The 13969-nt window shown below is 38.5% G+C and overlaps 1 protein-coding gene across 2 annotated transcripts in view; it reads right to left on the bottom strand.

Moving 5' to 3' along the window:
• The window catches only part of gab2 (GRB2-associated binding protein 2), a 64139-nt gene that overhangs the window by 14832 nt on the left and 35338 nt on the right, over positions 1-13969 (bottom strand). For both annotated transcript variants that reach the window (XM_036563232.1, XM_036563226.1), the window contains exon 2: positions 13480-13780. In XM_036563232.1, the coding sequence (XP_036419125.1) occupies positions 13480-13780 (301 nt within the window). The remainder of the gene's footprint in view (positions 1-13479; positions 13781-13969) is intronic.

Below are 13969 nucleotides of genomic sequence, written 5' to 3' on the forward strand. Positions count from 1 at the left end.
TAGGAATTTTGGTGGTGGCATCTAGGGAGGTCAATCAGATTTCATGGTAGACACCAGCCACTCCGGCCAACCCTTCGAAACCGTGCATGGATACTGTAGAAGTACCTAACCATTACTTAGTTGACTAGGCCACATGCAGAGTTATACAGACTCCAGCTCATGGGTTAAACGATAACTGTAACACAAATTTGTCATGAAAAAATAAGAGTAAACAAGCTGCCAACCTTGTGTAAAGGCTTATAAAGTGCTGGATTAAAAAAAATACAAATACTGAAAATCAGACACAATAGCTCAATAGCTGAAGATCATTCAAAATGTTCAAGAAAAGGTGATAGGTGCTTAAGCCTGAGTGATGGACATGACAATGATTCAGAAAGGGGAGCGGTTGGATGAATGAGGTCATATCCCTGCCTTAGGCAGAGGGAGAATGAAAGCGATAGAGAGAGAGAGAGATGTTCCTCACTTTTCCTGACCACTTGGACAAGAGCAACAGCCCAGGCCACAGTGTCAAAGGGTTCAGTACTAGCCTTCAATTAGTCCATTGTTCTGAGGATACGCTAAGGCTAGTTAAGCAAGCACTCTTCCACAGTGGCCTCTGAGCTCCCTGTGAATGCACTCAGCCAGATCTGTGTGCTCAGGGCCCACTAACAGTCATACATGTATTGATTTACTGAGGGACCATGCTCCTCCCCCACCCCGGAGAGAAGATACACTGGTAAGGCTGAACACAAGTAAGGCTTCACATTTCTAACAGAGCCTGTTGGCATCAAGCTATATGGAGATGAAAGTACCTCAAAGCATTACAGTGGCACTGTCGCTGAACAATTATGTAACTCCATAGAACCATGCAGGTTTGAAAGTCTTGAGTCCAAATAGAAGAAGGCACGGCATGGCAGCGATGAGGCGACCCAGCCCAGGGAGCAGCTGTGATGGCTCATCATTGACACTAATGGGATGTGTGATCAATAAGCCTACTACAGTAAAGTGATTTGTACAGGGCAGAGAAACCAATGGTTTATAAAAAAGCAAACACTTGATCTAAATAATGGCTGATTTGACTGTAGATTGATGGAACTGTGCAAAAGTTTCCTGCACTGTACAGAAGTCTTAATAAGGAATTTCACAGTTTAAAATTCTCCATAATTCAATAGGTTACATGTGAACAAAGTCTTGCAAAGTGGCTTGATGTGAAATGGTTAATTGTAGAGAAAATGACCAACTTAGATTTCTTTGCACTGTGGTAATAGGAGCCAGGGCTCATGATGTCTACAACACAAATATAGCCATTTAATGTACTTTTGATTTTTAGTCCAAAACTATCATAAAACAAAGTCCATGAGGCAGCTTTTAGAAACATTTAACACTTCAGACGTCTGGTTCCAGTCACCACCACTGTGAACAATTTTGACTTGGTTTCTTTAGAACTATCAAAACAATGTAAATGACTTTGTTTTTATGCTAATTTAATTAAGCAGACCATTTTAAAACTCAGTGAAATTCTTATTTAAAAGAAAAGCTAAGCTATATATAGTAAAGAAATAGTTTCACCAAACAAGCTAACAAGTACATTTAAGCCAGTAGCCACTAGTTAACACAATGTTTTTTGCATAATGCTAAGTGGTCGCTGTTTGCTTTCATTAGCAAAATTACTTTTAACTACTCCTTTAACAGTAAGAATAATAAGTGAAGAGACACAGGGCTCATTAGAATTTCTTTAAGTTACCATAGAAATACCTAAACATTACTTAGGGGGAAGTAATGCAGTTGTTGTTGCCAGAAGAAAACCCTTATTTAATTTCCAATACCGTGTATTTAAATAGTTGGAACTTGCCAGTATTGTAACGCATGCAGGTGCTAGGTCAAAGAGCAGCTGAGTCCATGCTGCAATGTTCCTATTATGGCCAATGATACATTACCTACTGTCTCACTGGCAAGGCTGCTATCATCTAATAAAATTAGACTGTTGGGTCTCAGGAGTCCAGAATTAGTAGGCCCGGTGTGGAGAGGGGGATAAGGCGGTCTTTTATCAAGACCTCATTTCCTCTCTACATTGTGAAAGTCATACAAGGACAGCGGATAATATGATTTATATCTTATACAAAAATAGGAATATGGAATGACCTAATGATTAAATCTGATTAGTGTGCATAAAAGAAAAGGAGGAAAAAAAAAGAAATAGTACAGATACCACAGATTCTTCTGAACAGAGAATGGACACAGCATTTGATATCAGGTGCTAACGTTCTCCTGATATTTATTAACAGCACATTTCTGTGGGAAAACCCCTCTCATTTGAGAACAACTGATATCAAAACACCTTGTAAAGAACCTACTGTCGTTCCTCCTGTGGCTAGTTTTCCTAGCTGGCTAGTTAAAAGTAATTTCCCTTAACAGTTTCAGGAAAAAAAAACAAAAAAAAACGAGGCAATGCTTATGGAACAGTGCCTTCAGGGTCGGACAAATTGACTTCGGCTACAGCCTCTCTCATAGCAGACTCTAGCCAGACAGGACAAACTGCTTTTGTCTCCTGAGTCCCCATGCTCCCACAGCTAACACCCGCACAAAGATAATGGTGTATCCCAAATGGCATGCCAGAAGGCATTTGCGTTCCTGCAGTTGGGAGATTCCATTTGCCTTAATGAGAGTGACGTCAGTAGATAATAACATTTCTGGTCATTCCAAGGATACTCTGGAGGCTAGTCTGAGGATGACATTAATAGCGGTGTTATGACCTAATGTGTTGTCATCTATGCTGCCTTTGGGTCTGCTTATCTCTACTACAACAATACACCTCAATGATGCAAAACAGCATTTAAACAAATTAAAACTGCAGATGTTTTTTATGAAAACATTTTAAGGTTTATCGTTTTCAGGAATGCAAGCTGGTAAGCTATAATCTTATGCAGATTTACAACTGGTGCCATTTTTGAAGCACTCTTGCCTTTTGGAATGGAGTAAACAACATTCTGACTAATCCGACAGATTTGCGTAAGCTACTGAGCTGAGATGGTCAAGGAGGCTAGTTTTGAACGCTAAGTAATTAGCAGAGTGACACAGCATGATGAGGGCCATGTCCCTGGAGCCGCCCCTCTGATCACATTACCCACAACGCCCTTCTCCACAGCCTACATCATGTGAGCACTGCCTGCGACCACACAGCAACATCAATTAGCCTCAGCAGCTTGGACTGATCAATCTGCGAGAAAGCCTCGCTTTGTCAGGACCAATGAATCAGCCCTGTTTTGCTTGATTTCATTTGTTCGGAAACGTAGCCAAAGGAAGGGGAGGTTAGCGCTCCTCCTACAGCCTATATCCAGGTTTCCCCAGAGATGCTGCTTTTGCATACAGCAGCCACCACTGCAAAGCAGTAAATAGCTGATCATCCACAATCAAGGAGGAGCAATGGAGAGAGAGCGGGAGAGAGAGAGGGAGAGAGAGAGAGAGAGAAAGAGAGAGAAAATTCACTGTGGATGATTGGAGGATCGCATTTCATTCTCTCAGTGGAAAAGTGAGAGTAATACCTGGAAAAGTACATCATCTCCCTCAGCCAAGGGTGTGGAAGAGAGAAATATATAGCCAGATAGTATATTACAAAGCATCTGATAGAAATGCTGGAAATACTGAGGTCATGCTACTGCAAAGAACAAACTCTTTTTTTAACATGAGTTGTATGAGTGTACAGAATCTTTTTAAAGTTTAATAAACCTCAACATAATGTAAAGGTTCCATATCAGTTAAAGGGGAACTCAAAATGTCTGCATAATTTAATGTTTAAGATTTAAACAGTCATTCAGAACGGGCTGATGTGAAATGGTTCATTGCAGTGTCTGCTAAATGCTGTAAATGTAGAGAAACATACCTACTTAGATTTCTTTACAGTGGTGGTGATAGCAGCCAGGGGTTGTTATGTCAACAATGCAAATATAGCCAATTTATTTACTATCCAAAATGAGTTTTTATATGTAATGTTCATAATTTTAAAATACAGCTGAAATTTTAATACATCTGAAAAATTGGCTTTCTTTAGGGATTAACTTGCCTTACAGCACCCTGCCTATACCTCTCTGCCATTAATATATTAAAAAAACTATATACATTTTAGCCCAAAAGCTTATCTAAAACTATAGTACAACAGTGTCTTAGGTGTCTCAGATGCATCACCATTACCATTTCAGGGAATAACTTTCTGTGAGGGAGCTTTTAGAAGTTTTAAACACTTCAGACATCTGGTTCCCATCACCAGGACCATGAACAATTCTGACTTAAGTTTCTCTAGAAAGAAGCATTTCACATCAAACCACTCCCAGTTATTTTGTTTACACCTCAACAATTTAGTATGGCAGAAGTGTTAAAAATTATGCTTTTTACTTAGAACCATACATTAAAGCCACATAGGAACACATATTTTTAAGCAAAATTTCAGAGAATGTGAGGGGATGTGTCCAAATCAGATCAGGTTTGACTGAAACATATGGGGACGCTCACTCTAGTGAGCCATAAGATGAAATCCAGTTAAGCAGGATCCCTAAGTTGAAAGCAAGTTTAGCTGGATCCAGTTACGTTGAAATGAGGAATTGGTGTATATAATATAACAGTTCACGCAAAAGTAACCAATATATTATGCACATATTTTTCAGAAGAAAAGGAAGGGCCGGAAAAGAATAAGTGCAATAATGCGTGATAAGGCTGAGCCACAGTTTAGCCACAGTCTACAAACTGCTCGGCTTCAAATGGACACCCCTGATGATCTCATGATATGCTCTCAAAAGCATGTAGTCCAGCCTAATGGCTCATGTTATGGACACCATGTGTATTTCACAAGCAGAACATTAGAGTGGCATAAGTAGCATTTTTCCTCCTGCTTTATTAGTTCTAAATGGAACTGTATTACAGCCTAGTGTAGCCACAAGCATACTAGAGTAGCCATGCTAAGCATAACTAGGGAAAGCAGAGAGCAGTCTTCCTTCAGCCTAACGCTACCTTACCAATACGTCTATTATCTTAGCTGAACAATAAAATGGACTATTGTACATAAGAGCTTAAGCAGATGTTACAAGTATAACAGGACCATATTATCTAAGGCAGTGGTTGCCGACCCTGGTCATGGAGATCTAACTTCCTGTGAACTGTAATTCAAACCACAATCTGTCACACCTGCGCCAGCTAACTGACTTCTTCAGAAGTCCTTGATTGGCTGGATGGAATACATTAGTGTTAGGTAAGGGAGAGAGCAGCACGTTAGATACTAAATGCTACAGTGAAGCAGATCTCCAGGAGGAGGGTTGGTGACCACTGATCTAAGGAGATTCTATTTTGTTCTTATTCATTATTATTTGAACAAGGCTCTTCAGTTTTCTTCCTGTGTTTCTCTTTCTTATATTAGAAAACTGTAGTGGTTCCTTGCTGAGATGATTTAGGCATATTTTTTCTTGCTTATTTCACCAGAAAAACAGCCAAAAAACGCTATTCATAGCTGAACTAAGACAATATTATTAAACCAGATTCATTCGACCTCAAAGAAAAAGGCACAAGCAACAATAGCTGACACAAAAAATGAAAGCATAGTGAGGCACTGTAGAAGAACATTTAAATGGCTTGCAAAGGGAGGCCTGTTCTTCTGCAGGAGGGCATTCCAGCCAGTAATGAGACATCCAGATCCTGCTTTAATATCCAGATCCTGAAGACTTTGATTAGCTGAATCAGCTGTGTTAGATTAGGATTGAAACTAATCTCTGAAGGCCTCAGAAGGCACACTTCCAGGAGAGGGTTAGGCATCCCTGGTCTACTGGGACTGGCTACAAACTTGTCTCAATTTCAGCCAAGATGATTCGCAGTCAGGTCTGGGTTTGATGAAACCTGAGTATGGGGGGGTGCGTGAAATCAAATCTGATTGCTCAGGCACACATAGATGAAAAAGACCAGTCCACTCTAATATGAGGTCTTACGTTATATGAAAATAGCAAACTTCTGTCTGAAACAATCTGTCTTTCAGTGGTGCTGGGGTGCAGTGTTGTGTTGCTCTGAGACCTCATTTTAGGGTCAAGCTATTGTATAGAATGTTTAATGCTACTCACAGATACATAATCTGTATCTACAGAGAAGGGGAAACAAGTATTCAGACACTTTTATTATTTAAAAAAAACTTGCATGCATCCACTCCAAATATACAAACAATGTCTTTTGACTTTGTGCTAATAGCTATGACCAAAAAAGTAAAAAAATATCCATAATATATACATATGTTTATTTTATTTTTTTTAATTGATTGGGAGGGAAAATATTCACACACCACAAATTAATAATATTAGTGCTTCGTTGCAAAGCCATTGTTAGCCATTTCAGCTTCAAGAAGTCTATAGTAGAAAGTAATTAGCTTTCTGCAGTATTGTGGTTCAATTTTGGCTCATTTCACTTAGAAAACTGTCTTCAAATCAGGCAAATGTGGTAAATTCTCCTCTAATATCTCCTGGGACATCGCTCCATTCATGTTTTCTTCAATGATATGCAATGCCCCAGTACCATTTGCAGAGAATTAGCCCCATATCATGATGCTCCCACCTCCATACTTCACTGTAGGTCGTTCAATCATACATGCAACCTTTTATTTTTGTTTCCTCTGACCAGCAGACATTGTTCCAAAAGAAATATGATTCATCTAAAGGCTTGTGTGCAAGTTTTAGATGCACATCTCTGTTCTTCATTTTAGCGTTCTGAGTGGGATGTAGGAACAGACGTGACTACATTGCAGTTCACTGCTTTTTTGTTTGCTGTGTAACTGTTGTTCTTACTGACTTCAGGTCATCCTGCAACTGTTCTGGAGTGACTGCTGGCTTCTCTCTTACTTTCCTTATCATTAGTCTGAAAGTATGTTAGGAAATCTTTTGTGGTGCACCTGTCCAGAAATTACTGGTTTCACAAACTTTCCATTTGTATATTATCAAAATTGTATATTGTATAACAATATTTGTAAACTTTAAGTCAAAAGACATTATGAGTGTAAATTGAGATTGAACATATACGCACTTGAAGTACATTAAATAACAAAAACAAAATCTAAACAATCCTTTTCCTTCACTGTGTACATTTATCAGTAATGATAATGAAATACAACACTACATCCTGGATAATGCCTGTTTAGTTTCACTGTTCACAAAGCATCATCATCCTCTTGAAGTTTTTGCTTCCAGGATTGTGGTGGTAGAATCAGAACTAGATTTATGCTAATCAATTAGCACAATTTTCCTTTCATTCCATTTGTGTCATTAATGTGATATCTGGGCTATGGGGCCTATTTTTGAACAAATGATCCAGTTAGACTGCAGATCATTTCTCAGAAAAGTTACCACAGTTTTTTCTTGTCTCAGATCAAACTAAAACGGTAGAAAAAAAAGCTAAAGACAGCATGAAAAAGGGACTCTCAAAGCAGCCAGAACCAATGTCCAAAACATCTGAAAATTGCCATTTATGAAGGCTTCAATTTTTCAATAAAGGCAGTATTTCTAAAGGGCATGAGATAAGAAAAGGTAATATATGTTTACTGGCCCATGCTGCAGGGCGTGTGCTGCTGTGGTGATGAGTGTGGGTATTCTGGGATGTTGTAACAGCAGCAGTCCGAGGCAGACAGCTGAGTGGCATCAGCAATTTGACCCCACAGCACCATGGCGTCTCGTTATTTCAACAAAAATCGATGGACGTGAAGGGCACTTTGCGATTGTGTGCGTCTGTGTGAGTGTGTGTGAGTTTGAAATGGGTACAGGGGGGTTTGTCTAGGCTGCCCTTGCATAACCTTGGTGTGTGTCCCAGGAGTAGCTCAGCCCCTCCCTTCCTTGTGCAGCCTAACCTTGCACTGCTAGTCTAACAGACAGATCAGAGCATCGATACCAGCCTGCTGCTGCTGCTGCCGCTGCCATACACCATCCCCCACAGTGCTTCTATTACACACCACAAACACACATGCCTCCCCTGAAAATGAAGTCCTAAAAAGCCCCCTCCCTCATATAACACACATTTACAGAGCAACTGTGTAGCAGAGTGCAAACATGCATAAAGAGGGCTTGAACTGAATAAAATGAAAAGGCATTGAATGTACTCGATAAAAATTTGTGCATCGTTTTTTACATGAACGAAGTAAATTAAATATACTTTTTATTAGCAAAACATCTAGAACCCAAACTTTCCACCAGGAACTCACACTTTAAACCTGGAGCCAAAAGCAGACCGTTAAGTGTCCAGTTAGACTTTTAAAACCTTTGCTGTGAATCATTGTTTTGACTGTGCTTGAGTCACAGCGTTGTTCTCCATCTGAACTGTCTAGGCCCTCAAAATAAAAACAAAATCATCTATTAACGCTGTCATCCCTGGAATCCCCCCACAGCTGCACAACTGGTGGGGCCAAAAGTTTTCAAATGTTTTTAGTGTTATGTACGGTTGCTGGAGCCACACCAAAAGCCTTGAAAACAGGTGCATCTAAACCAAGCGAGTTACTGAGTAAGTTGTTGTTGTTTGTTTTCCCAACAGATGTCTGACTATGTACGGATCCAGACAACAACAAACCTTGTTTACTTAGTATGACAGACAAAATCAGGCTGCCAAGACATTACAATACAGTTACACTTCAGTTTTGATTTGAAGTAAACGGCTATTTGTAAACATTCACCTGAATCTAAAAGGAAAAACATCAGGAGGAAGGCCTCATCATTTCTCTGAGACACATTAACAAATACAGTAAAATACTGTCACCATTACTCGATTAACTCAATTCCAAAGTACCAATGAATCAGCAATGATTAATGTCTGTTTGCATGAGGATAACACATACTATCAGTTCTCCTACTGGACTCTCAAGCATTTACAGACATTTTTACCATGTAATATGATGTCTTAAGTCTTTAATGAAATCTTTCAAAGGCTTTCCAGTTTATATAGTTTATTATTATAAATGTCCTACATACAGTTTATAAGTAGACGTGTGAGTGACTGTCAGTGAAGTCCCTCAGAGGCAAACTGGTCTGTCCCATTTTTCATGCTGTACAGTACAGTTGACAACTTGATACTAGCTGGGGGAAATGAGAGGTCAACCACAGCATTCATCTGAAGAGGGAGGGTAGAGAGCTGCTCTGATCTACATTGCAGTCCTGCTCTATGTGTGTTTTATTCTCTAGAGAAAGTGATGGCTGCGGCTCATAAAAAAAGGACTCTGCTTCAACTTAGAGAATCAGTGCCTAGCCTGGGGAGGCCATTTGGCCAGGTTTGTATGAGTAGGTGAAAAAGCTAGAGTATGGCCTCTTGAAGCTCTTTCAGTAACAGAATGCTGTAAAACCCACACAGAGCTCACTCAAGTCATTTAAATGCCACAAAACTGCAAATAACTGCACAACATGAACTTCCACTATGATAAGCTCAAGTGATGAAACTGTTGGACACTTGGTGCAACATGTTAGATCAGGTAAATGCTTTGATATGCCTGAATGCTCAGAGGAAACTCTCTCTGTGCACTTCAAGTACTGTGCTTTGTTAGAATTATAATGTGTTTTTTATTTTACTGCTTTTTGCAGTAACTACTTTACAGAGGTTAATATTGCAAACAATGTCAAACATTGTTTAGCATGCATTACTGTGCAAAAGTTGGAGAGCACCCTTCATTTACTTAATTTCCAGTCCAAACAGCCATTAAATAAAAAAAGAAAGTAAAGAAAATAAGAAAATCAAGCTCTACTCTCAACAGCAAATAAACAGCAGTTCAGAAAACTTTTAAAAGAAACAGAGAAAATAGGACTCATAACAACCGTCCCAGTCGGGGTAGACCACCAAAACTGCCACCATCTGATAAACAGTACTCAAAGCTTTCACCTCTGAGAGAGAGGTGAAAATCAAGCTCCACTCTTGCTTCATATCAGAAAAAAAGATCCATCCTTCAACTCAGTGCTATTTATATTATATAGTTTTTGAGACTTCTGTGTAATTTTCTGTTAAATATGTTTTCTGATTTATTTCCTGACACTGCACAGTACGGTATGATTTTATATGATCAAACTGCCAGTTACAGCTGTCATTAAAACCCTTTTGCACGTACAAAGCATGCAATTCCATAAACCATACAACAGATTTCCACCCAGTGATGACATTAGGTAATACAGCAAAAATGTACAAATCACACGCCCCATATTTAAAGGCAAAATGAAGCAACGCAATGGCATTTTTTGATGCGTGTGCATGTGTGTTCTCAGAACATCTGGATTTGCTATATCCTACACATGTATTAAATCACACATTATCAGCTGCCATCACAAACACTCAGGGCTTTCTTAAAGTCTGGGAAAGGACTTACTGAAGCACTTTCGTGCCTCAATTATTTGGGTTTTCACAAGCAATTCATCCACAAGAATCGAAAACATTTTTTTAATATCCTGGAAAAAACATCATTACTCAAAACAAGACGAACTTAGCAGAGAATGAATGAGAGGAAATCAAAGCTTTGTTTAGCTTAGCGTGTATATAGGCTAATTAGCAGCACAGCACGGTAAAGAGAAATCATACAAGCTAAAAAATATGAAGTAATGCTATGAAAAGACTTTTCCCTAGAACCAATGTATATTGTTAATGGAGTTATCTAGTACCTATCTTGTACAATAGCATAAACACACTCCACTGTGTTTCATTCATTATGCTTTACCTGAAGATGAAGAAAATGCCCTGTATTGATATTATACTAAAACACAGAGAACACCGTCCAGTAACTACTCAGGATCTGTGTTCAGATGCATTCTGTTTATTCCGCATCTGAAAGTGCAGGCTGAAATATGTGAGCTGTCACAGTGCTCCAACACAAAGTTCCCTTTATGTCTCCCAGAGGCAGCGTTAAAGACCGTCTTCCATATAAGCACTGCTATTGTGCCGGCCATGATGGGCAGCAATCACTCCCTTTCTTTAACAAAACAAAAGAGAGAGAGAGAAATCAATAAACCTTTCAGATGCTGCATCCATTTAGCAGGCTTGTTCCAGCCCAACTTTCTCAAATAACAGAGACGAGAAGCATTGGGGGGAATAATAAATGCAATAAACCATGATATCATATTGCCTTCCAGTGTATTCTATCTGACTTTTGCATCAATTTGGAGAGAACATTAGCATGGGTCTCTGGACGAAGGGAATGTCCCTGTTAACCCCCACAATACATGCAAATCTTGTACTATTTTAATATCTCAACAAATCTATAGATTAGATGTGACCTGCTGAACAACAGCACAATTCCCCTCACTTTTCTGCTGTTGAAAGAATCAAAGGAAAGTGTTCTTTTTTACCAGTTCTGGCTGTTAGCAGTATATGTTTATATGATGGACATATACTTAAACTCATCAAATATCAACATAAACCTGTATTCCTCATATTGTTCATATCAGTGCTTCAGTAATCTAAAAATATACTTTATCATCAAAATATGCCTTATTACCAAAAAGAAAAGTCTGTTAAAAAGACCAATGCATGATGAAATGATGCATTAATTTTTATTCAAACTGCCAACTGATCACTGCAGATTCAGGATGAATTTTAATTAACAAATTTTTTACACAAAATAACAGTTCCAGTCCATTGTTCAGTTTATGCTTCATCCATGTATTAATCATGAGCATGCCTTAGAGGTAGTATACTAAAAAAGACCATATAAAAGTCCATATCAATGAGATATTACATCATTGCTTGATGTTTTGTCTTCTTTTTGGTATAAAATCTCAGTGGCCACTATGGCTTCTTTCTGGTCTCTGGGTCAGGGACATACTGAAGCATGTCAGAGAAGGCAGCTTCCAGCTCTAAGGTTAATGCAGAGCTGATATGCCATCAGGGGTTATATATCATGAGGCTATATGTGCATATGGGCAGTACAGGCAAAAATCTCATTATAATACACTTTTTCACATTGTTTATTACCAATATTATAGGTCAGAATAGTATTTTGAACCTTGAAAAACCAAATGGCTCATTTTGAGTTACATTTGATTTAAGAAAAAAACTGACACAATTTTGTCTTCTTCCAAGATGTTTTTCCTCAAACTCAGTCTTTTTTACTCTTTATCATACTAAAAAAGCTCTCTTCTAATTTTTATACGTACGATTGATTTGCTAGACCTTTTCCTCCTCGTCTAAAGCGCCAGACTTGCTATCAAAGCTTTGCTGCTAATACTGGAATCAGCAACATGATGACATAACTAGGCCTGTCACAATTATTACATGATCGCAATTATTTGTGATGATCGCAATTATATAAGCTGACTGCAGGCATTTTCCACAATCCTTAGATTTCACAATCATATTATGCTGCAACAAACAAAATGTGAATTGGGTGCACTGGGTTGAGGCAAACAAATGTAAATTAAAAAAAAGAAGTAAAGGCATTCACTGAGACATCATGAAAACAAAAACAAACAAAAAAACTAATGTATAACTTGCTAACATCTAAATATTGTCTAACATGTTTGTTTATCTGTTTGCCTTGTAGCTAATTCTAACGATTTTAGCATGTTAGCTGGCAGAATGAGTGTGTTTTTTGCTTATATTTTCACTGTCATGAAACTGCAGATATTTGTGTATGCGCAGTATTGATTTGACAGTACAACCAGTGTTAGCTATTAAGTAAACACAGCTAGCAGGTGAGGTGGCTTATCAGGCAATTTTAGGCACTTTATGCTTGTAATTAGTAGATGCAAACAATGAACAAAAAAATACAAATCATTAATCACAATTATTTATATGACAATTAATTGCCAGCTAAAATTTCATGATCCTGACAGCCCAAGGCATAATGATTTTATCACATACGTCACATGTGGGCATGTCCATGATTGTATGCCCTTCCACATATATTGTGGTCCAAGCTATTCCCAAAACAGTTCACGATCTATTGTTTGCATTCATTGTCCACAAAAACACACAAACTTCTTGTATTCTTACTGGATGCTGTGATGACTTCATCGTTAGTGAATCTGACTGGTGAAGACTAGATTGCATAGACAGAAAGCTACATTTCTGCATGTAATTCTCATCATATTAAAACCTCAAAGTTATACTGCATTAACATTTCATGATGTACCAATACAAATTGTTTAAATTATCTAATAGAATCTACTGGAATTTTCCAAATGCACCGATAGAAATCATCTAAAATTATTTGGAATAAATTAATTAATGTACATATGAATGTACAGATTAATTTTATTAAAGCTAAGGAAAAAAAAATCCTTTCCATAGAAGATTTTGTCATGTCAGTAACAATTTGACAATCGCAGCAAATATGTAATGATAAATTAAAGGTGAACTATTTAAGTAAATGTATGCAGTTAACACAGATTATTGCAGTTTACATGAGACAGCATTTAACATTTGTGATATAGTTACCAACACTGTTGAAAGTAGTTACTGGCCTACTTTCATACAAACCTACAAGTCAGTCTGTTTAAATCTCATTCACATACAAGCTTTTCTTACCGTGGTTGTCCTCGGACTGATTGAATCCGCAGAGCTGGCAGATGGAACGAACCCAGCGGTTCATCTCCTCTTCCGTCTCTGCCACCAGGTAGAAGGTTCTTTCAGCTGTTTTGATATCAAACACAAAGCTGTCCTGGAACTCTTTACGTTTGAAGGTGAGACCAGCGTCCACCTGCTCACAGCAGTGCAGATCTATGATGCGAATGGGCTTTTTGGCATGGTCACTCTTGTAGTACTCCAGAACATCTGGGTCTCCACTCATGCGTCCACTGCGGAGGATAAACCAGCGCTTCTTCCAGGCCTGGGGAACACACAAACAACAGATCAGAGGACAACATAGCTGATAGTAATAACTCCACCTTTATAGGACTTCCTATGCAGAACCTATATGTCAAAGTAGGGACGTCCCAATATGATCTGATGGTTTGGGATCGGAGATGATCCAGACATATTTTAACATATCAGTTAACAAGTATGTTAAGCTTGATCC

This window comes from Colossoma macropomum, unplaced genomic scaffold (genome assembly GCF_904425465.1).
Source record: "Colossoma macropomum unplaced genomic scaffold, Colossoma_macropomum, whole genome shotgun sequence".
Lineage (NCBI taxonomy): Eukaryota > Metazoa > Chordata > Actinopteri > Characiformes > Serrasalmidae > Colossoma > Colossoma macropomum.